The 20,642-nt window shown below is 41.1% G+C and overlaps 1 protein-coding gene across 1 annotated transcript; it reads left to right on the top strand.

Annotated features, from left to right (window-relative positions):
* The first annotated feature begins 2,656 nt into the window (after positions 1 to 2,656).
* Positions 2,657 to 14,206, top strand: zgc:77880 (zf-DHHC domain-containing protein). Its single transcript, XM_040007053.1, has 9 exons — positions 2,657 to 2,826; positions 3,928 to 4,016; positions 4,525 to 4,598; positions 7,419 to 7,531; positions 7,648 to 7,709; positions 7,954 to 8,074; positions 8,154 to 8,226; positions 8,675 to 8,849; positions 8,933 to 14,206. The coding sequence occupies exons 1-9, from the start codon at positions 2,702 to 2,704 to the stop codon at positions 9,022 to 9,024; spliced, it is 924 nt and encodes a 307-aa protein (XP_039862987.1). The 5' UTR covers positions 2,657 to 2,701; the 3' UTR covers positions 9,025 to 14,206.
* Positions 14,207 to 20,642: the final 6,436 nt, after the last annotated feature.

The raw sequence follows: 20,642 nt of genomic DNA, 5'->3' as shown, positions 1-20,642 counted from the left end.
CAGCTTTCTGCCTCCTTCAAGGGAGGAGCGACGGTGTGTGAATGTCAGCTTCGCACACACTTCTACTGCCACCTGCTGTTCATAACTGTTCCTATCTGTGGTTCGTGCTGCCTTCAGGTGCAAGTCCAAAACTGCTTCGAATCAACAGCCGCCTACACTTACCGGCCACTTCATTAGATGCATCGGTTCAGGTCAATTCAATTTTATTTATATAGCGCCAATTTATAACAGGAGGCACCTCGAGGGCTTTATACTGAAGGGTTTAAGAAGAATTTCCAACTATCAGATGACCCACTATGTGCAGATGCTTGGAAACAGTGGGAATGAAAAACTTTGAACAGGAAGAAACCTCCACCAGAGCCAGACTCAGTGAGGGGCGGCCATCTGACACAGCTGGTTAAGGGTTAAGGGAAGGAAGACAGGACAAAGGCATAGTGTGCAAGAGAGCCAGAGATTAATAACAACTAATATTTAAATACACAGTGTGTGAAAAAAGGCGACTGAAGAAGAAACTGTGCATCGTGGGAATCTCACAGTAACCTAGATCTAATGCAGAGTAACTAAGGGAGGATTCAGGGTCACCTGATCCAACCCTAACTATATGGGTTATTAAAATCCTTTTATACTATATAAAACTATGTAGTATTTATTAAAATACTGTAATAATCCCTTAGGACAAATATGCAACAGGAGTGCCCAACATGGGGCTCCAATCCACAACTCTGAGATTAAGAGGCTCATGCTCTTCCAACTGAGCTGGCCAGGCTTGGAAAGTTTGAAGCCTAATCTTAAAAGTAGAGATAGTGTCTGTCTCCTGAATCCAAACTGGAAGCTGGTTTCACAGTAAAGGGGCCTGAAAACTGAAGGCTCTCCCTCCCATTCTATTTTTAAATACTCTAGGAACAACAAGTAAGGTTGCAGGCTGAGAGTTCAGTGTTCTAATGGGGTGATATGGATTAGGATAAGATACTCTCTCTTTCTAGTCCCTCTCAGTACTCTTGCTGCAGCATTTTAGTTTTTAGGACAACCTGATAATACTGAATTGTAGTAGTACAGCCTAGAAGTAATAAATGCATGAACTAGATTTTCAGCATCATTTGAAGGATGGGTCGGGTGTGTCCTTCATGGCCCACCATATCCCAGAATTCATAGCGCAGCCCAGCCAATTCCACTTTCTAACAATGGCGGAAGCTACTTAGTTTTAATATTACTCTTATTCCTCTTTCTGGGTCACAAAATAAACTTTTAACATATTTTTAGGCGAGAATGTAGCTGTGTAAACTTCAAATATCTGCTCGATTTATTAAGACATCACTATTTGCAAAAGTGCTCTAACTTTTTTCGGAGACGTCTGTTACCCACCAGCTTGATAGCTAGCCGGGGGATCAAGGCTCACTAGAGCCGGCGAGAACAGCAAACTCCCGGCACATTGTTTTCAGTCCCCCGCGGTCTTTCGCTACTCAGGTTAAACATAATATAATATAATATATTCACTTAGATAACCTAAAAATGTTATTGTTTGGCTTTTTCAGTGTTTTATTTGTTTGTGAGTAAATTGGTTTGGCTGAGATTACAGCTAAATAAATGTCAAACGGAAAACTGATTAAACAGAAGTGTGACATGATTGAGACACCAATATCCTGTTATATTTTAGATAGCAAGGAGCAGACGGCTGAGTTTATTAAACTCCACTGAAACAGCCGGTGGTGCAAATCTGAAGACTAGACGGTCCAATTTCACAGCCACTCACTTCCAGCCTTCGAAGGACCTGGTCCACATAGACTGTGAAGGCCGGGTCCTCAGGAGGATGCAGCCTATGAACTTGGACATGGCTAAAGACAGGATGTTTCTAATTTTAGAGAAACTGTCCAAATGCAAGAAAGCATTATATTGAAATAGAAGAAATATATTGGTTTAGCATGCTTAAAAATTCCTTACTGTGTTACTGGAGGCCAAGGTAATGCCATCCAGATTAAGTGTCTAGTTAGAGACAATGTTTCTAAGATTGTAACTGATTGCTAAAGACAAAATCTATTCAGCCAATCACATGGGAGCAACCCGACAGAATTGGGCAACTGTGCTCAACGCGACCCACTGAAGTTCAAGTCAAATCAGAAGAGCGTCTCTGGCTGACTTCAAACCTGGCAGCAGCAGAAGACCTCACCGGTCTTTTATGCTGCTCCTTTCAGCAAAGAAAAGGAACTTGAGGCTACAATTTACATGAGCTCATCAAAACTGGACCATAGAAGGTTGGACAAATATTGCCTGGTGTTTTTGCATGTCAGTGTCTGCTGAAACATTCCAATGGTATGGTCACAGTTTGACATAAACAAGATGAAAACATGTATCCAGTCTTTGAACCCCACTATACCAGCTGAGTACCACAGCCTACCATAGTATTACTGTTCACCATGTCCATTCCATGGTGACCACAGCTTACTCCCCGTCTACTAGATTGACTGGCAGCTCTGTGATCTGAAAAACAAATCTGCTTAAGGGTATCAATAAAGAAGAAACACGGTAGATCAGAGGTGAAGATTTATTTGTTGAGTCAAATATTCTTTAATCTCTTTTGAAGAAAAAAAGATGAACTGGCCCTTTAAACATAAATCTCCTTTTCTCGACGGTCCTGGAAGGCAGCTTCAAGTTTCCATCTGACGTCACCCGGAAGCGGGGGACGGGGGGTGGAGCCCGGGAGAAGATGGCGATTCTTCGCTGTAGGCGAGATCCCTGCGGCGTTATCTGCCTGATTTTAACTTATTTCAGCGTGTTTTATGCGGACTATGTGGTCATACAGTACGTGCTCATCCCCGCGTACTCGGACAGGTGGGTGTTTTGCATTTCCACGCCTTTTTAAACCCCTTAAAATCCCTCAATATGTCGTCCGCCTCTTTGCTGTGCCTTCATTCATTTGACAGCAAACAGATCAACAGTAACGGTATCGTCACGATTTCACCCTCGGCGCAGTGAAACTGAATCAAATCTCGTTTGTTCTCACTGTAATGTGGCTTTAATCGCGTTCCCATTCACGTCTTTGGTTTTGTAACCGGACTCGCGCTCCATCACAGGTGGCTTTCGGTTTGTTTTCGTAGCTGAGGCGTTTCATTAGCCTGCTCCGGAGCCGACGAGTCCAGCTGTCGTTCAAGATTTTGGGTGATTTAAAGTTGCTCTGCGTGTCTGAGAACAAAAATCCTCTTTAAAACCAGAATCGGAGCTTCATCTAAATCAACGAGAGTTGCTCTTTAATTCGTCCTAAATTCAAAACTGCGTTAACCAAGTCTTCATGCCAAATTCAGGCTTTCCTGAGCTGAGAAGCGCGCACTTCCTCAATTTTCACCCATATATTTTAAATGTTAGCGTCACAAAATGTTTGTATGTACTCTTATTTTCAGTCAGATGTAGTGCTTTGTGCTTATTTTGTGCAGTTTTGTATGATATTGTATGTAACCAGGACTATTTAGAAAGCGAAGGAGACATTGATGAGGGCTAATATTTCTGCGGTAAAACGTATTTTATTAAAATTGTAAAGTTGTCAAAGTTACAGAGCAGTCATCCAGCCCCTTCAGAGAAACGTATGCTCAGTTAAGTTGTAGTTTAATGCAAAAATAAATAAATAAACCAGCTTTTCTTTGTCTTTTGTGATCATTTACAGGATATTTACCCAATTTCCCTCGGGGTCAACCTTCAGTTTCAATAAAGTTTTATTGAATTGAATTGAATTGAAACGTACCGTGGACTCCCTGAAGCTCTAATAACTTGCTTTACTTCTGTCATTGTACTGCTGTAGGGTCTTTACCTTAAACATAAGCACCCAGAGGTGACTGCTGTTGGTATTTGGCTTTATTTAAATAAAATTGAATTGAATTCTATTAAGAAGATTAAATGATGAAGTGTAATAATCGCATGTCTCTTCTGTGTCTCTGACAGTGTGTGGTGTACTCTCCACGGGTCAGTGTTCAACCTGATTCTGCTGCTGCTGCTAGCCTGCCACTCTAAAGCTGTTTTCTCAGATCCTGGTCAGTAAGACACACACACACACACACACGCGCGCGCGCGTCCTTGTGTGTCATATTTATCTCTCATAAAGTTAAAGTCTGTCTTTTACACCCCCAAAAGTTGATTCTGTTCATCTGGACGTAGCGTTTTCAGTGGGACAAACATTTTGTCACTCATCCGAATGACTTCTTCAGTCTCATCTCACTGCAGGTTTCCCCAACCCTATAAGTAGTACATTGGCACAATAACTGAAACTGTGTCGCTTTTTAACGTACTGATAGTTCATTCAGGGCTGGTAGCAGTCTCCCTTTGTTTCAGGGTAAGGCAGATATCTTTTTATAAACCGCTAACTTTCCTCTCTGAAAGTTTTTCAGCTCTTCATCATAATTTCTTTCACTATTCAGCTCACAAACACGTAGCACGAGTTTCTCACTGCTAGTCCATCTTTTTAAAGAAAAAGAAAACACACACGCTGTGGGTTCTGGGTGGAAACATCCAAACAAATGTCTTTTGTGTCTGTGTGTTTAGGCATGGTGCCTCTTCCTGACACGGCCATCGACTTCTCGGACCTCCGCTCTCAGTCGTCTCGGATGAACGAGCGGGTGAGTCGCAAGAACACAGAAATCTTTGTGATCCTCCTGATGAGACACGCACACTTACACAAATTAAGTTTCAGGAGAATGGGTTTGGGGACGTTTTCCGCAGTTTTCCTCGGTCACGTGTAGCACCGAGAGCGTAACGACAGCATCAGACGCGTTCGGACTGCTGGAAAAATCCTCGGTGTGGTTTAGGGGAGAAAGCCACCAGGACAGAGCAGGAAGGAGGCGGCACAGATGACGCCCACTCGCTCGGGAGAAGAATGTGATTCTCACATGAGCGGAGGCTGAGATCACAGAGCCGGCAGGTTGAAAAACAAGTTCAGCCTGAAAATGATATCACGATACTGCAAGCGGGGAAATCTGATATTTCTGACGATGTAGAGGAAATACCGGACGGTGTTTTATTGAAGCCTGCTAGACAACAGTATTTCTAAGCGCAGTTAAATAAAAGGCATTTTCATCCTTCCTTTGATGAGCTGCTGTCACTGATGACAGCACGACCTGGTAAGTTTGTTGGCTTGGGCTTGCTTAACCAGCTGCTCAGAGCCCTGCTTTACCCCTGCGTAACTACACCCGTCATTTCAAAGCACCGTCAGCTCTTCTTGTCATGCTGAGATTTTCAGTGGGAGTGAGCAGAATGGACAGGATTAGAAACGAGTCCGTCAGAGGGACGGCTCAGGTCGAGCTGAGATGGTGCGGACGTGTGCAGAGGAGGGAGAGTGGATGTATTAGACAAAGGATGGTGAGGATGGAGCTGCCAGCCAGGAGGACATGTAGGGGTTGGTGTGATAGTGAGATGGAGATGATCCATTGTGATCACTCCTAAAAGAAGCAGCAGCTTGAGCTTCCTGTTGTATGGAGCACAGCTAACAAGCGCTCCAGGTCACATGGTCAGGTCTTTCAGGTCACACGTCTCCAGCTGCTAGCATCACCTCTTTGGTAGCCTGGTTGTACTCGACAGGTGTTTATTATTATTTTTTCCACACCAGTTTGTGTTTGGTTGAAGCGGCTCTTTTATTTTGGTACTAAATCTAAATCGCTGGCTCCCACACCGCTCTCACTGTCGGTTGTGCTCGGCCTCGTCTCGTCGCGCACGCTACGAAACATAAACGTGTGGCCGGTGTCGCTATAGTGATGATGTCAAATAAAAATTCAGACACATGCGGCACAGCTGAGTGTCAGTTCATGCCAGCTGAGGATGATGGTAAAAACGGCAGGGTCTTGGGTAGGGCTGTTCGATATAACGATATATATCGGATGACGATATAAAAACGTCTATCGTTTCATTTTATGCTATCGTTTGTTTCGTGGTGTCGCAAAATAAACTGTTTACGGCAATATTGTTTCATGGTTCTGATGGTCACTGTAGTGGCTATATTAACTTCTTAAAGTTCTCTCTTTCTCTTATATTTAATATAACCACACTACGGACGGACAAGCGCCTGTTTTTATGCGTTGTGGTTAGCAACAACGACGGTAACACCATCGTGTGTCCACTTGTTTATGTTCCACATAAACCTTTCACAATAAAGCTCAAGATCCTGTTGAGACTTTTCAAAATAAACTGAATCCTGTGAAAGAGCAGATTATTTAAGGATGAGAAGTAAAAAAGAGCCGCCAGGTGCTAAAAAATAAACCTTGGACTCAAACGTTAGAACAGGCTTTTCCCTGCAGCACGCCGTGTAATAAATACTCACAAAGAAAACGGCGGCCGTTACAACTTATGTCTAAAAATGTATCGTTTCATGCATCGGTTAAAACACTCGACTCCAGCTACATGACGCGCAGCTGGAAAAACTTCACGCAAGTCGAGCTGCCCGAGATTCACAGAATTCACAGAAAATGTTACATTTTTGTGATTTATATCGTTATCGGACGATAGAATTCTTATATCGGGATATGAGGATTTTGGTCATATCGCACAGCCCTAGTCTTGGGTAACCTAATTGGCCGGCTGCTGGCCTATTTGGACCAATGACTGCGTTTCCATCCATCGAGTTCACCTACACCAAACTGACTGAAAAGATCCGTCACTAATCTGTAGCGTAGTTTGCTGCAGGCTGACAGCAGTTCACCTCTCAGTATCAGTGAAACCTTTCGAGTCGGGGCGATGTGACGCCGTCTGCATTTTTAATGACCTGGAGGTGAGAGAGGGAGGGAGAACTGAAACGTGTGGATGGATTTCTGCAGGTTTGAGGGGGGAAAGTGCTGATTTTTATATGTGGGAAGTAAGACTGGGCAGCTTTTTTAAAATGTATTCTTTACAGCTAAGAGCAGAACCAGAATGATAGCTGTTTTTTTTTTTTAATCCCACAGATTATAAAAACTTGTATGAGAGCAAGACTGACGCTAAAAGAACAAACACTGGAAGAGCTCCAAATTCCTACTTTTGTTCCCACCCTGAACTCAGCAGTGATGTTTGTGGCTTGAAAATAAGCAAAAACAAGCCGAACGCTAATGACAGAGAGGGAGTGTCGGTGGATGGCAGCTGTACTCTGAGCTGTAATTTTACCAGGTTTGCACCGTGTTTATCTCAGCGCTCCTTCATTCACGTCCCAGCAGCTGCACTCGTGTCTGCTTCACAGCGTGTTATTATGCGCTTACGAGCTTACAGCTGTCTGTAAAGTGTGTTCCTGCCAAAAAAGGAAACCCTGAATGCGTGACTGTAAGTTTGGATCATATTGTATGACTTTTATTTTTTATTTTTTTTTAACTTTAAAGCAGAAATGATTGGTGCACGTGCAGCTGCTCCTCCTCACCCTCAGCCTGCACTTGTGAGTGTTTGAGGTTTTAACACATGAACTGCTGCGCTGCTGTGTTCAGGGCTGCGAGGGCTGGACGGTGTGCAGTCGCTGCGAAACCTACAGACCCCCCAGAGCGCATCACTGCCGCGTCTGCCAGAGGTGCATACGCCGCATGGACCACCACTGTCCCTGGTGAGAACACGCCCTCGTCTGTCCGTCGGCCTGCCACCCCCCACCTTTACGCTCTGTTTTTACACCTCCAGCATCTTCTCATCTGTGCTTTTCTGATGTGCGTGTGTCATTTTTAGGATCAATAATTGTGTCGGGGAGCTAAACCAGAAGTATTTCATCCAGTTTCTCTTCTACACTGGTGAGCACACAATTCACACTGCCTGTCGAAATGATGACTTTTTAGAAAACACACAAAAGTTTTGTGTAAAGTTTGTGAAGACCTCCAGCGTGTAAAGTTTTCACACGCTGGAGGTCTTCACAAAAACACAGACAAAAGTCCGCTCTGGGAATGTGGTGAGCTGCTGCTGCTGCTTTCACCTCAGTCTGAAAAGTGAAGGTAGAGCTTCTCAGGCTGTGATTTGTGACGTGATGTCTGTGCGCAGGTATGGCCAGCCTGTACTCCATGGTGCTGGTGGTGTCGGCGTGGGTGTGGAGAATAAGGAACGAGCGAGGCGGTGACGCAGAGAAGGAAAGCGAGGAGACGCCCAGCAAACACCTGATAGTGTGAGTCGAAGTGACCTGTGACGGCTGGTTTTCAGGGTGAAGCGTCAGGCTTGTGACAGTTTCCTTCTCTTTGTCTCAGGGCGCATTACATCATCCTCCTCGTGGAGTCGGTGCTGTTTGGTGTGTTTGTCATGGTCATCTTCTACGATCAGGTACACACACACACACACACACACACACACACACACACACACACACACACACACACACACACACACACACTTTTAAGTAATAGAGATCAGTCTAATGAAAACATGCCGTCAGTCAGAGGTGATGCAGGCATGTTTTAAGTCGTCCCTATTGTGCAGTACACAGCTTCTTCCTGTCTTTGTCTTTCACAATAAAAGCCCTACACATACAGATTGCATTCCTATTATGTAGATCTTTGGATTAGTAGAGTAAAACACTGCTGTCATTTAAAAACCCTAAACAGTGTTAAAGAAATGTTACTATATCGCATGTTTGACCGGTGGGTAGCGCAGGTCAAACATGTGAAATTAAGAAGACGACTGTCTGTTTTCTGCCAGTAACGTTGAAGCTCCTTAAAGAAACAAAAGGAAAAAAATCATGTGCCCTCGTTTATGGTTTGTCTTCTCTCAGCTGGTCTCCATAATCACAGACGAGACTCCCATCGAGCAGATGAGAAACAGGCTGATGATTAAAGACAGGGCTTCTTCATCCTCTTCATCCTCCACCCCCTCCTCGCAGCTGCCTCACCACCCTTCACACACCCGCAAGCCGAAGCTGGCCCTGTTGCGGGAGGTCTTTGGGAGAGGTGCGCTTGTTTTTTGACACCTACGTCTCGTCGGCGCTCCAAATGCATAAAGCACTGCTTCATCTCTCTTTCCATCTTTGCAGGGTCGGTCTTTTGCTGGCTTCTCCCGCTCCACTCCAGCCCTCCGTCAGTTGGAGGCATCACCTACTCCGCCCTGCCTGACTACGACGTCTGACCCGTGGGCACAAGAGGGGACGGAGAGGAGAGAGAAGAAAAAGGGAAGGCGAGGGAGGTTTTTGTGTGCTTGTGTGAGCGCGTGAATGAATTTTTTGCATATTTATGATGTCTTATCTCTGGAACTGAGGGGGTGAGAGTAAAAGGGATGAAGGCCGAGGTGTGAATGAATGAATGAAGAATGAATAATGCACCAAGTATGACTCTCCTCCAGGACCTAAACACAATGTTTTTGCTCATGAAAACCTATTTCTCATCTTTCATGGCACGAGGAAAGAGCACTGACCGCCCCCCGATGTGTCCTGATGTGCAGTTTTATTACCAGCAGTTATAGGAAAGAGCTACTCCTGTGTGGACTCTGGGATTTGACTGTTGTGGCTTTTAGACAGTTTCACACTAAACAGGCTGAATTAAAAAGGTCTAAATATAATGTCCACTAAACCCAACGACAGACGCTGCTAAAGAGACGTAAATGCAACATGCACATCAAGTGCGTCCAAAGCTGTGGGAGGGGGGAAAACGAGATGCACAGTCGCTTCAATGTTCTTTGAAGAGTAACTCCAAAACGGGTACAAGTCACCTGACCAGGGTTTAAATCCTGACAGGCGAAGAACATGACCTTGTGATTCCTCGTGTTGTGAGGGTGAGTCGATGCCTGTCTTTCATGTTCAGTTCAAACGCTGATCACCATCAGCTCTGCCTTTAACAATAGATTTCATATAGCTGAGTTATGAAACTGAGCTTGGCGTCATACTTGTGAGACATCTCTCTTTATGGCACGATGCTTAAAATTTAGTTAAACCTCCAGATTTTTATTCATGGAAATTACTTTTCTATTCGGTTCAATTCAGTTTTATTTGCGTAGCGCCAAATCACAGCAACAGTCAGCTCAAGGGGCTTGTAACGTAAAGACCCTCCAGTAATACAGAGAAAATCCCAACAATCACATGACCCCAGTGAGCAGGTGAAACTACACGACCAGCTTTGCATGATTTAAAATTAAAAATAAGCCTTATTTATATTAAATAAAGCTCCTCCCACTTTAAGACAGCTTTCTTCTCATTGGCTGCCCCTGGTCACTCTGTGCATTTGTGTATGTGCGAAACGTATCATTTGTACAGAGAGCGTGTAACCTCACCTGTCCGAAACTTCCTCCAAATATGGGTATGGAGCCGTTCTTTAATCCCGTGAGTGTGAGAAGAGGAAAACCCGTCCTTTGAGTTACTCTTTAATTAAAATGCCTGTGACGTTTCAGCCACTGTGACCAGCTGATGTCCACTAACAGTCAGATATCAGTCAAATCCCAGTGCTTTACTGCTTTATTCAACCAGTATTTCTGCTGGTGATTGTTTTACCACTCAAGCTTTCATCAGCCTCCACAGGAAGTTTCTAAAATAGGTCAGTTCAGCTTCCTGGTTCATCTCAGTGTTTCTTAATCATACACTGCAGCACGATAGAGAGACTATTTGAGTTTTTATGTACAGTCGAGCTTTAATTATTCGGGATGCACTGATACTGAATTTGTTAGGTTCTGTGTGTTTTTTCTGTTTGTTTTCCGTCCACACTGGTGAAGCCTTGTGGTGCAAAACATGTCAAGCTTTAAATTTTGTTTATGCAACTACTGTTTACCATGGTATGCTTTGTGGCCACAAGTACTTAGGCTTCTTCAATCTACGCTGGTGTTCAACCAGAAAGTTTATCCACAGGGATATTTGTACGTTTTGATGGTGGGGCTCTATTGGGAATGAATAAGCCCTCTAACTGAAGCATCCAAATACTTTTAGTCACATAGTTTATTAACGTGTTTACGTGGAGGGCAGTTAATTATCTATTTTTATTCTCGTGCTCAACCAATCTTAAATTGTTTCTATATTTATAACATTCATTTGTTTTATTCTGAAACATAAATGCATTAGCTTCCTGTGCAGTCATGTCCAGGATGACAAGCGTGTGGGAATGTTGAATTCTTGTTTTAGGGTTTTTGTTTTTTTTTACTCATTCTTCTGTTTGACGTGCTACTAAACTTTGTTACGTTTGCAGATTTCTTACACTATTATTACGCACACATGCACACACACATATAGTTTGGTGCAATTGAAGGTATAAAAAAGAAGCTGCTTTTGGGGGAAAAGGATTTACTACACTGAAATCTGTTTGACAGTGAAACACAAACTCAGAGTTCACCAGTGAGTATTCTGCTTTATCTCAGTGAAGGGACGACTCTTAACTTATTTATGGTTTCTAACTATTCTGTGGAATTAACTCTAACAAGTGTGTGTTTTTATGTGAGGGGTAAACTGGTGGCTTTGTATTGGAAAGAGTCAGAGGTCAGACATGAAGGCAGCTCCACCCTCTGTGTGTTTTATGTATGTTTGTATATATTTTTTCATTTCCTTGTCCAACCTGGGCTGAACAATATTCTGCAAATTGTCCATTTTCTCAGAGTACTCGCTGCAGCCCTCTGAGGTTTCGATCAAAACTTTCCAGCTGAGAGATGAAGTTACATGACTTAATCTGCCTTTTTTATATTTTAACATGTTTTTGGATATTTATTAACAATTTAAAGGCAAAATATTAAAGATTAGAGAGATGTTATGAAACAGCTTTAGAAAGACTTCTAGTTCTGCATTCACATTGTGAACAACGTGGGGCTGCTGGTGCAGAAATGCATAGTTTATTTTGACCTTTAAACGTTACACTTGAAATTATACTAAATATTTTTACAGTAAGAATGAGTCAAAAAAATGTTGAAGCACACATGTACTGCTACGTTTTTTGTTTTTTTGTTGTTGTTGTTAATGTGGACATCCCACATATCTGAAAAAATATGTAGATCTGGGACTTGTGGCTGCTTAGCTTAGCTTAGCTTAGCATTGGACCTAGAAATTAGCTTATTCAAAATCAGCATAGCGATGTGTGGTGTCAACCAATGAAAGTGGCTTGAAGGCCAAAGGTGGAGCTCTACGTCAAGTGCTACTACTTCCACTTTTGTCTAGCCTGCAGGTATCTTCTTTGGAGTCACACAATATTGGACGATCACAAGGGGTTTTTTCTTTTTCTTTTTTTTTTTTAGACTTAGCTAGAAAAATTACTTGGCTATGCTAAAGAAAAGATCGTTTGACTGTGCAAGTTGAGAAATTAGGCTAAATGTACCTACACTGCAACAACATGACAGAAATTGATTGCAATAAACTTGTCAGAATGTTGAATTCAAGCATCCTTTCAGGGTCAGGGCTAACTAACATAGTAAGATTTTCCAAAAGAAACACCAGCATTTTTGTTACAAGTTAAGTCTGCTATGACAATATTTCCAGAGAGAAGCTCATCTTTAAATGGGAATTGATTTGAGGTAGACTGGAGGCCACTGTGGCATTGCACTGGCTCAGTCTGAACCAGTCTCTGGCCACTTTCAGTGTAACTGGGTGGCTAGCTGGTTTAAGTCCTGATTATACTCGGACATGGACAGATGGAGACATGATGGCAGAGTTGCTATATTTTAATGTAATGTCTCAGCAGATGAGTCCGTTAAGTCAGAAGAAACATGCAGGTCGGCAGATGTCTGGATAGACCCTGGCGCTCACTGTCTGACGAAGAAAATTTATGTCACTTAAATACCAGCGGACTGGCTGCAGAAAGTATAATTAAGGCTTAACAACCAGCATAGGCTTTATTAAGAACTCCGTAGACTTATGGGGTCAGGTGTTTCAAAGCTTTACGGAAAGATAAGCTAATAAACTGCTAGCTTAAGTGCACACCAGGAAATTCTTCTTAAACACTTGCACAGTTGGGTGATTCTCACAAAGATCCCCCCACATGAGGCAAAATACAAGGCTTCTGGAACATTCATATTATTAAAGATTCAGTATTTTCTAACTTTCAGATGTTAGTTTAAATTTTGCCTTTAAGCTCATCATTTTCCTCCAAACTGTCAAAGAAAGTAGAATCTCGTGTTGCTCAGCTGTGAGGCGGGCCTTACTGCCAGGTAAATGCAACATGTGGACCATGTAAAGGCTACAAATGCTTGGGACAGTTCTCCAAGGCTTTTGGACCTTTTAAAGAGAAAAATCATACGTGTATATGAGGCTTTTACTGTTCGTCTCATTCTAATTTATTTAGAATTATGTTGCACATTGGATTTTACGTTTAGCTGCATGTTGTTCACAGTGTGAAAGCACGTTCTTCGAGCTGTACGCTGCCTTATTTCTGTGGGATTTTTTGAACTTTTATAGTGACTGCAGAGGATGTTGGAAAGGTTTCCCGAAAGTTTCTCGTAACTGCTCTCATGACAGACAGAAACACTCAGTCCGCCCAGGTTGGGTCTCTGCTAGCTGTAAATAGGAAAGTTCATATTTTCTATCAATGATGTGCAATTCTCATGAAGGGACAGTTCCTGCAGTCTGGTTTTTTTGTTTTTGATCAGTTTGAAGCAAAACGAGGTTTGAAATGTTTTTGATCTTGTGAACGTCAGAGAAGTCCAGAGGTACACAAGGTTTGATGTTTTAATTATTCTCTCCTTAAAATTATTTTTGGGTTTATTCAGGGCTGAACAAAGAGTCCAAAACAGCACTCACAAACGAAACCAACTGTACCTCAAATTTGTCCAACACCTAAAACCCCCCCACAAAAAAACCATTTTAAACTGTAAATGTTTTTGTCCAGGTGTGTGTTTGTATCATCAGCGCTTGTTTTTGTTGATCCATGTCGGGGCAGTCGCCTCCTCATAACTGATTCTGTTAAAATCCAGCATAGATGTTGCTAGCTAAAACAAAACAGGCGCATCTCGGTGCTGTTTTACTAGACAGCGAGAAGGAATGTGCGCACACACAAAGAAGGCCTGAAATTAATAGCTGTCCGCCAGTCAAACACAAGCGCTAAATCAGAAGATATTTTTTTTGTAATTTTTTGTTTATTTGAACCAAATCCAAAAAACTTTGAAAAACAGTATTTTGAGATCTGGGAAGATGTGTTTTCAGATTGGGTTGTTGGTTGGCTAAAAAAAAAAAAGTTTCAGAGCCCAAAAAACAGAGTTTAATATCATGCGGCTTCATGATGAACAAGTTTACAGCTCACTGATGTTTTATTTATGTCATGTTACAACCTTGAAACCGTGACCTGTGTATCATTTCTTTTGATATGCTGCTCTGGATCGTTCACCTGGAATTAAACTGATGTCTTTTAAACTACTTTGGCTCCTTTTGGTTTTTCACGGTGGTTTGTTTGGTTTTACTTTATTTTAGCATTACATGTACATCCAACAGCAGTAACAACAACAAAGGCAGGAATTTCTAAATATTCTGAACATTATCAGACATGAAACATGAGTCTTTTTAAGTTTTTGCTTTTGCTGTCTCACAAGTGGGCGCTGCAGGTGCACCAGTCAGAGACATGCTGCCTCTCAGCATAGTGACATCTTGTAGCAGCACATTTTTTTTGGAAATTGGCATTTTTTTTCGGAGCTGTGATCACAGAAAACAAGTCTGACGCTAAGCTTTGAAACATGAATATTTCATCCATAACTGAACCTACTTAGTCACTCCTGAGTAGGTTCACCGCTTTTACACATGGTCTCCATTTGTGTGTGATAACTTTCAACTTATGAGCCACACTTTGCTCATAACCTACCAGGGGTGTTTTCACATTTTCCGAAACAGCAATTAAGCCATGAAACCATTTTATATCATATTTCATAATTAAAACAATCAGCCAAGGTATACATGAACCCTATATCTGAATTAAAACCATTTAATGTTAAAAATCCCCAATAACAGCTAAAAAAAAATATCCAAGCACCAAACTTTCTCCTTGGTCCCTCCCAGAACCTTTAAGAAGCATTAAACTTCCTAGATACACATGAATACCCCGGAGAGATAAAGGAGAGTGACTGCTACTCCACAAATATATTATTCACACTTTTTGTAGCCACATCATAGTAAATTACATTCATGGACAATACTGTCTCTTTATCTTAATATGGAAATATTTTCCTAAAGTCCTACCTAAATTGGAAATGTGCCCAGAACACCATTAGCTAATACAATAATGCTAACTCTAAACGAAACACCTCTGTCAGTACAACAACCAACATCTGGCATCATCAATGATTTTTTTCAAAACTTGCTAATGCTGAGAAATCATATCAGAAGTATATTATTAAGCCTCAGCAGACATCACACACTAGTCACTGTTTATGCTGCACCACTAGAGGGCGCTGCAGCTGCACCAATCTGCGGGTCACTGCTTCTCAGCTGTAGAATGACGTCCTGTGGGAGTCCATTTTTCACCAGTGCTGATTTAATCTGTGGATTAAAAAAAGGAAGACCGAGTTAGAGTCACTACTTTCTCTGCTTAGTGTAAGCTACACTCAGGTCCACTGGGTCCTTTTATGCCTCATTATGTGGACAAAATGTCACTATCAGGCACACTGGGAATGCCAATGAGTTAGACTAGGATCTTTAGTGTTTAGAGCAGAGCACAAGAAAACACTCAGAGAAACGTTTAATAGATTTAAGAAAAACATTTATTGAGGCAAGACTTTAAGCAAATTTTGCATTTTTTAATCTATAAAATATCAGTCTGGGATTACAATTTTTTTTCAGTTTTCCCCAAGTACTAAGATTTCAGATGAGATAAGAACAGACTAACCTGATTTAGGAGGGTGTCCTTATCAATCTGAGACAAGCCCACTAAAGAGGAAAGCTTCATTCTCAGACCTGCAACATCTAGAAACACAAAGATTCCACGTTATAGGTCAGAATTGTCTTCTGTCTGTTTAATCAGAGATCACTCAAAACATGAAAAACAATTTTGCCTAAATTCATTTATAATTTGGTGACAGGCAAACCAGTCGTACAGTGTGTTGTAATCTGTCCATGAGTCTCTGCTTTACACAGCTAACATTGCTGCAAGCAGCTGCATTTGACAAAAATCAGTGGATCTTACGTTTAGATAAAACACAATGGTAGATATACAAGGTAAATTTAACACCATAAAAGATTTAATCCAGGAACTTGTCTGATCATTATTCACACTGTAGGTTAGCTTCCTAGCTAGATGACATAAAAGCCCCTAAAATTTCACCGCTCCTGTATAACATTTGTTACTCCCTAACTTACTTTACATTAACTTCTAGGCTTTGTTTAACAGCTATGAGTATGAGGTATGGAAGCTCCTCTGCCAGCAGCCAAAAATCACTACAGAGGGTGGCGAAGGCAGCAGAGCACATCTGTCTTATACGGACTACAAGACTCAAAAACAGCTTTTACCATCAAGCCATTCGACACCTCAACCACAACACTTAAACACACACACTCCACAGGATGCACTCAGAATCTGTCCTACAGTTTCTCAAGTACATACTACACTCTGCACTGGTCATTTCATTTTTTATTAGTATTTAAATAAAAATAAAAACCCTTACTCCGTGCAATACTGTGCCAACTGCCACTTTAAATCTGCTACTGCTCAGTTGTACTGCTGCTCACTCCTGCCACTTTATCGCATGTGGAACCATAATTACCCGTTTTGTGTGAAGGAGACTCCCATTTACATCAACTAATTTGAGTATATTAGCTATATAGGATAGAAAATAGTGTGATTAACAATATTGACCACTGCACGTTCTAACAATTCTAGCAGGACAAGCACAGACATGAGTAGCTAGAGATAGCACAGATTACATGGGATTAAAAGTACCTTCTCCCGTATTTATTCAGTTAAAGCAGTTGAAACTTCAATATATCTTTTTATGTTTGTTTATAGTATTTTTTTGTGTTTCTTCACAGCTTTTCAATGGATTTGTGATGGTAAAATCATAGGCAAATCTAACTCTAAAAAACTTGAATGTCAGTACTTAGTATGTCCAAATATGAGGACATTCAAAGCTCTTCTTTGCAAGTTGGCTGCATTTTGTTGTGCTCTCTATCAAGGTGATCTCACACTACTTGAATAATGTTGAGGTCTAAGATTTAGGGAGGCCAATCCCAGAGTGATTGCGTTCTATTGTGTGTTTTTCTATCCAAGTGCATTTGCTGCATTTTACTGCATTGGCAGTGTATTTGTGATTATTGCTATGCTGAAAAATGAAGCAGTTAGCAATCACATTCTTCCCAGATGGTACTGAAACACGGGGCTGTTGTGTTCAACAGTCAGGTCATTGATTTCAAAATTATGAGCCCAGTCACTCATCCTTTCTCCCAAAAACCCATCACATTTCACAGACCCACTCAAAAACACACTACCAAATGTGCTCAGCACTGACTAAATGATGGGATGAATTAACTTTAAATAGCTGACTTAAATTATTTTTCAAATCCAAAGCTTGCTCCTGCTGGGAAATCACATCAGAATCAAGCCTTGCAGATATCAAACATGAGTCATTGATTTGATGTTTATGTTGTGTCACTAGAGGGTGTTGCAGTTGCACCAATCTGTGGTTCATGGTTTCCCAGCTGTAGTGATGTCTTGCTAGAGTCTACAAATGAGTATTAGGAACCTCTGTGTCTCCCGCTGTGTGTTTAGTGATGTGAGTTATTGTGCTTTGCTCCGACTTCTTGTGTTCCATGTTTACCTCATCCCGTCATGTGCTCCTCTCGGCTGACTCTGTGTGTTACGTTTAAGGTTCGCGTCTTGAGTCAGTATTTTCAGCTTCATGTCCTCCCTGTCTTGTTATGTGTAATCGTCCCCTGTGTCCTTATGTCCTTCGTTAGCCTTCTGTGTATTTATGTCAGAGTCTCCCTTAGTTCCGTGTCGCTTCGTCCATTGTCTTTCACTGTGTGTTCTGTCTGCCTGTTAGTCTCATGTCCGGTTTAACCAGTTTTCTGTTTTGCCTGCAACCAGTAATAAAGCTGAGTATCTACAAGTTCACTTTGCCTCCGTGTGTCCTGCTCTTGGGTCCAGCATTTCTGCCTGCCCTTGCACAGCCATGACATTTAAGGCTTATTTTAAAGAGATTCACAGATTTAAGATTTAACAAATGCCAAATGTAATTATTTTTATTAGTCAAAATGTTAATTTACAAATCTTAATATAGCGGCTCTGTGGGCACTAGTGACCTAATAGCAGCGAAAAAACCCCAGAAGTAATTGGGTAATTGCCAAAACCTTAATATCCTGCTGCTGATGAGCCACACTTTGCTCATAACCTGCCACGGCTGTTTCCACATTTTCTAAAGTGGCAATTGAGCCACAAAACCATTTTATATCATATTTTATGATTGAAACTATCTTCCAAAGTATACATAAACCCTATATCTAATTTAAAATGATATAACCCTACAAATCCCAAATACGAACTTAAAAACTCCTGCTTCTTTCTCCTTGGTCCCTTCCAGAACCTTTAAGTAGCGGTCAGCTGCTTCGATACACATGAATACCTGGAGAAGACAAAGGAGAGTGACTGGTACTCCACAAATGTATTACCCACACTTTTCTTAGCCACATCATAGTTAATTTCTTTTATGGACAATACTGTTGCTTTTATCTTAATGGAAATGTGTTCCTAAAGTCCTACCTAAAGTGAAAATGTGCCCAGAACACCATTTGCTAATACAATAATGATAAATAATCTAAACAAGTAAAGAAACACCTTTTCAGTACAAGATCAAATATCTGACATCATCAATGACTTTTTCAAATGCAAAATGCAAAATTTCTTTTTACATCAGAAGTATTTAATCAAGTCACTAAAATGAAATGCATATTTTTATGCGTCATAACAGGGCACTGCAGTTGCACCAATCTGCATGTTACTGTGTCGCAACTGTAGAAGGACATCAGGTGGGAGTCCCTTTTCACCAGTGCTGCTTTAATTTCTGGACTAAGTGACTCTGAGTTAGTGTCACAGAGACAGTGACAGAACATGATCTTAGAAGCTGTGTTCATGGAAAGCAAATTTAATGAATGAGTTTATGTCTTGATGCATGCTCAATCATCCGGTTAAAGAAATCCTAAAAAGTTGATTCTGTTCATTGGGACTTAGTGTTTTCACTGGGAGAAACGTTTCATCACTCCAATCTTCTTCAATCTCACCTGAATTCAGGTTTCCCCAATTACCGTGATTGATCAATGCTTATGACAATTTGAATATTAATGATCAAGAAACTGACCTCACAGTCCATTGTTCATCAGTGATGCAAGTTTTGGTCCTTATGCAAATGTACTGTTTATAAGGTTGAGGAAAGCTGCATTCAGCTGAGACTGAAGAAGATTGGAGTGATGAAATGTTTTTCTTTGAGGAAGTGCCACTAATAGGCTCAGTGTGAAGGGGAACGAGTTAAACTGTATGATTATCTATAGTGTTTAGAGCGTTTTAGAGTGTTTATCCCTGCTGTCTAACATTTTCTGACACGGAACCCGACGTATTAGCCAGAGGTCCCTTTACGAGGGTTCGGCGCTGCAGACCTGTTTTATATACGCACAGAATAGTTTTCTATACGAAATCGCTGCAAAAAGTGCAGCCTTACCTAATGTCCTTAAACCTTAACTAATAGTAATAAATCACACAGCAATAGTACATTCATGTAGTTGTAAAAAGTGCATCAATATATTAAGTACTCCTAAGTATTCAGAATAAGTTACTCTTATTGAGTAATGTAATGGAATACGTTACAAAATACATTTTGGGGCATGTATTCTGTAATCTGTAGTGGAATACATTTTAAAAGTAACCTTCCTAACACTGACTAAGAGTGAGCACAGCCTAAGTGGAAAACTGGAACTCAAAGGCCTGGGGTCCCATTTTTTAGGATTCTCCAAGTTGCCCAAAGTCTATCAAGGTAGGCTAACTCTGTCATTAGTTACTCACAAACTGGTGTGTTGGCTGTTGTAGGTGTTGGTGTAGTAACCCTCTAGATAAAGTCAAAATAAAAGCTTATTAGTGAACAATATTAATACAGTAAATAACTGTTGACATTAAAACAAAGAAAAGTTGTACTCACTGACATCAACACTCACAACTATGCATCGAAGCTCAGAGTGATACTTGGTTCCACTGTGGAAATAAATGAGCTTATTCTTTACATTTTTGAAGATAAGCAAAGAAAGAACCTTGAATACAGACAATATCTTTCAAAGTTTAGAATAGTTCATGGAAATCTGATGTTTTGTTTTGTTTTTCACATTTGAGTTCATGATTGAAATACAAGTAGAAAGTGACCTTCAGCCTTTCCAGATATGCAGCATTTAACAATATCTTAACTGGAAATGTTTAATAGTACACTGCAGACTCTTTAAAGAAGATATTATTATTGTTAGCACATGTACAGTGGGGCAAAAAAGTATTTAGTCAGCCACCGATTGTGCAAGTTCCCCCACTTAAAATGATGACAGAGGTCAGTAATTTGCACCAGAGGTACACTTCAACTGTGAGAGACAGAATGTGAAAAAAAAATCCATGAATCCACATGGTAGGATTTGTAAAGAATTTATTCGTAAATTAGGGTGGAAAATAAGTATTTGGTCACCTCAAACAAGGAAAATCTCTGGCTCTCACAGACCTGTAACGTCTTCTGTAAGAAGCTTTTCTGTCCCCCACTCGTTACCTGTATGAATGGCACCTGTTTGAACTCATCATCTGTATAAAAGACACCTGTCCACAGCCTCAAACAGTCAGACTCCAAACTCC

This window comes from Simochromis diagramma, unplaced genomic scaffold (assembly GCF_900408965.1).
Source record: "Simochromis diagramma unplaced genomic scaffold, fSimDia1.1 OVJJ01000531.1, whole genome shotgun sequence".
NCBI lineage: Eukaryota > Metazoa > Chordata > Actinopteri > Cichliformes > Cichlidae > Simochromis > Simochromis diagramma.
The sequence above is the reverse complement of the archived record's forward strand: the minus strand, read 5'-3'. Positions and strand labels throughout refer to the sequence as shown.

Coding starts and splice junctions, on each gene's coding strand:
- zgc:77880 (XM_040007053.1), top strand. CDS start 2,702: ATGGCGATTCTTCGCTGTAGGCGAGATCCCTGCGGCGTTATCTGCCTG. Junction 8,227..8,674: donor TGGTCATCTTCTACGATCAG/GTACACACACAC, acceptor GTCTTCTCTCAG/CTGGTCTCCATAATCACAGA. Junction 8,850..8,932: donor GCGGGAGGTCTTTGGGAGAG/GTGCGCTTGTTT, acceptor CCATCTTTGCAG/GGTCGGTCTTTTGCTGGCTT.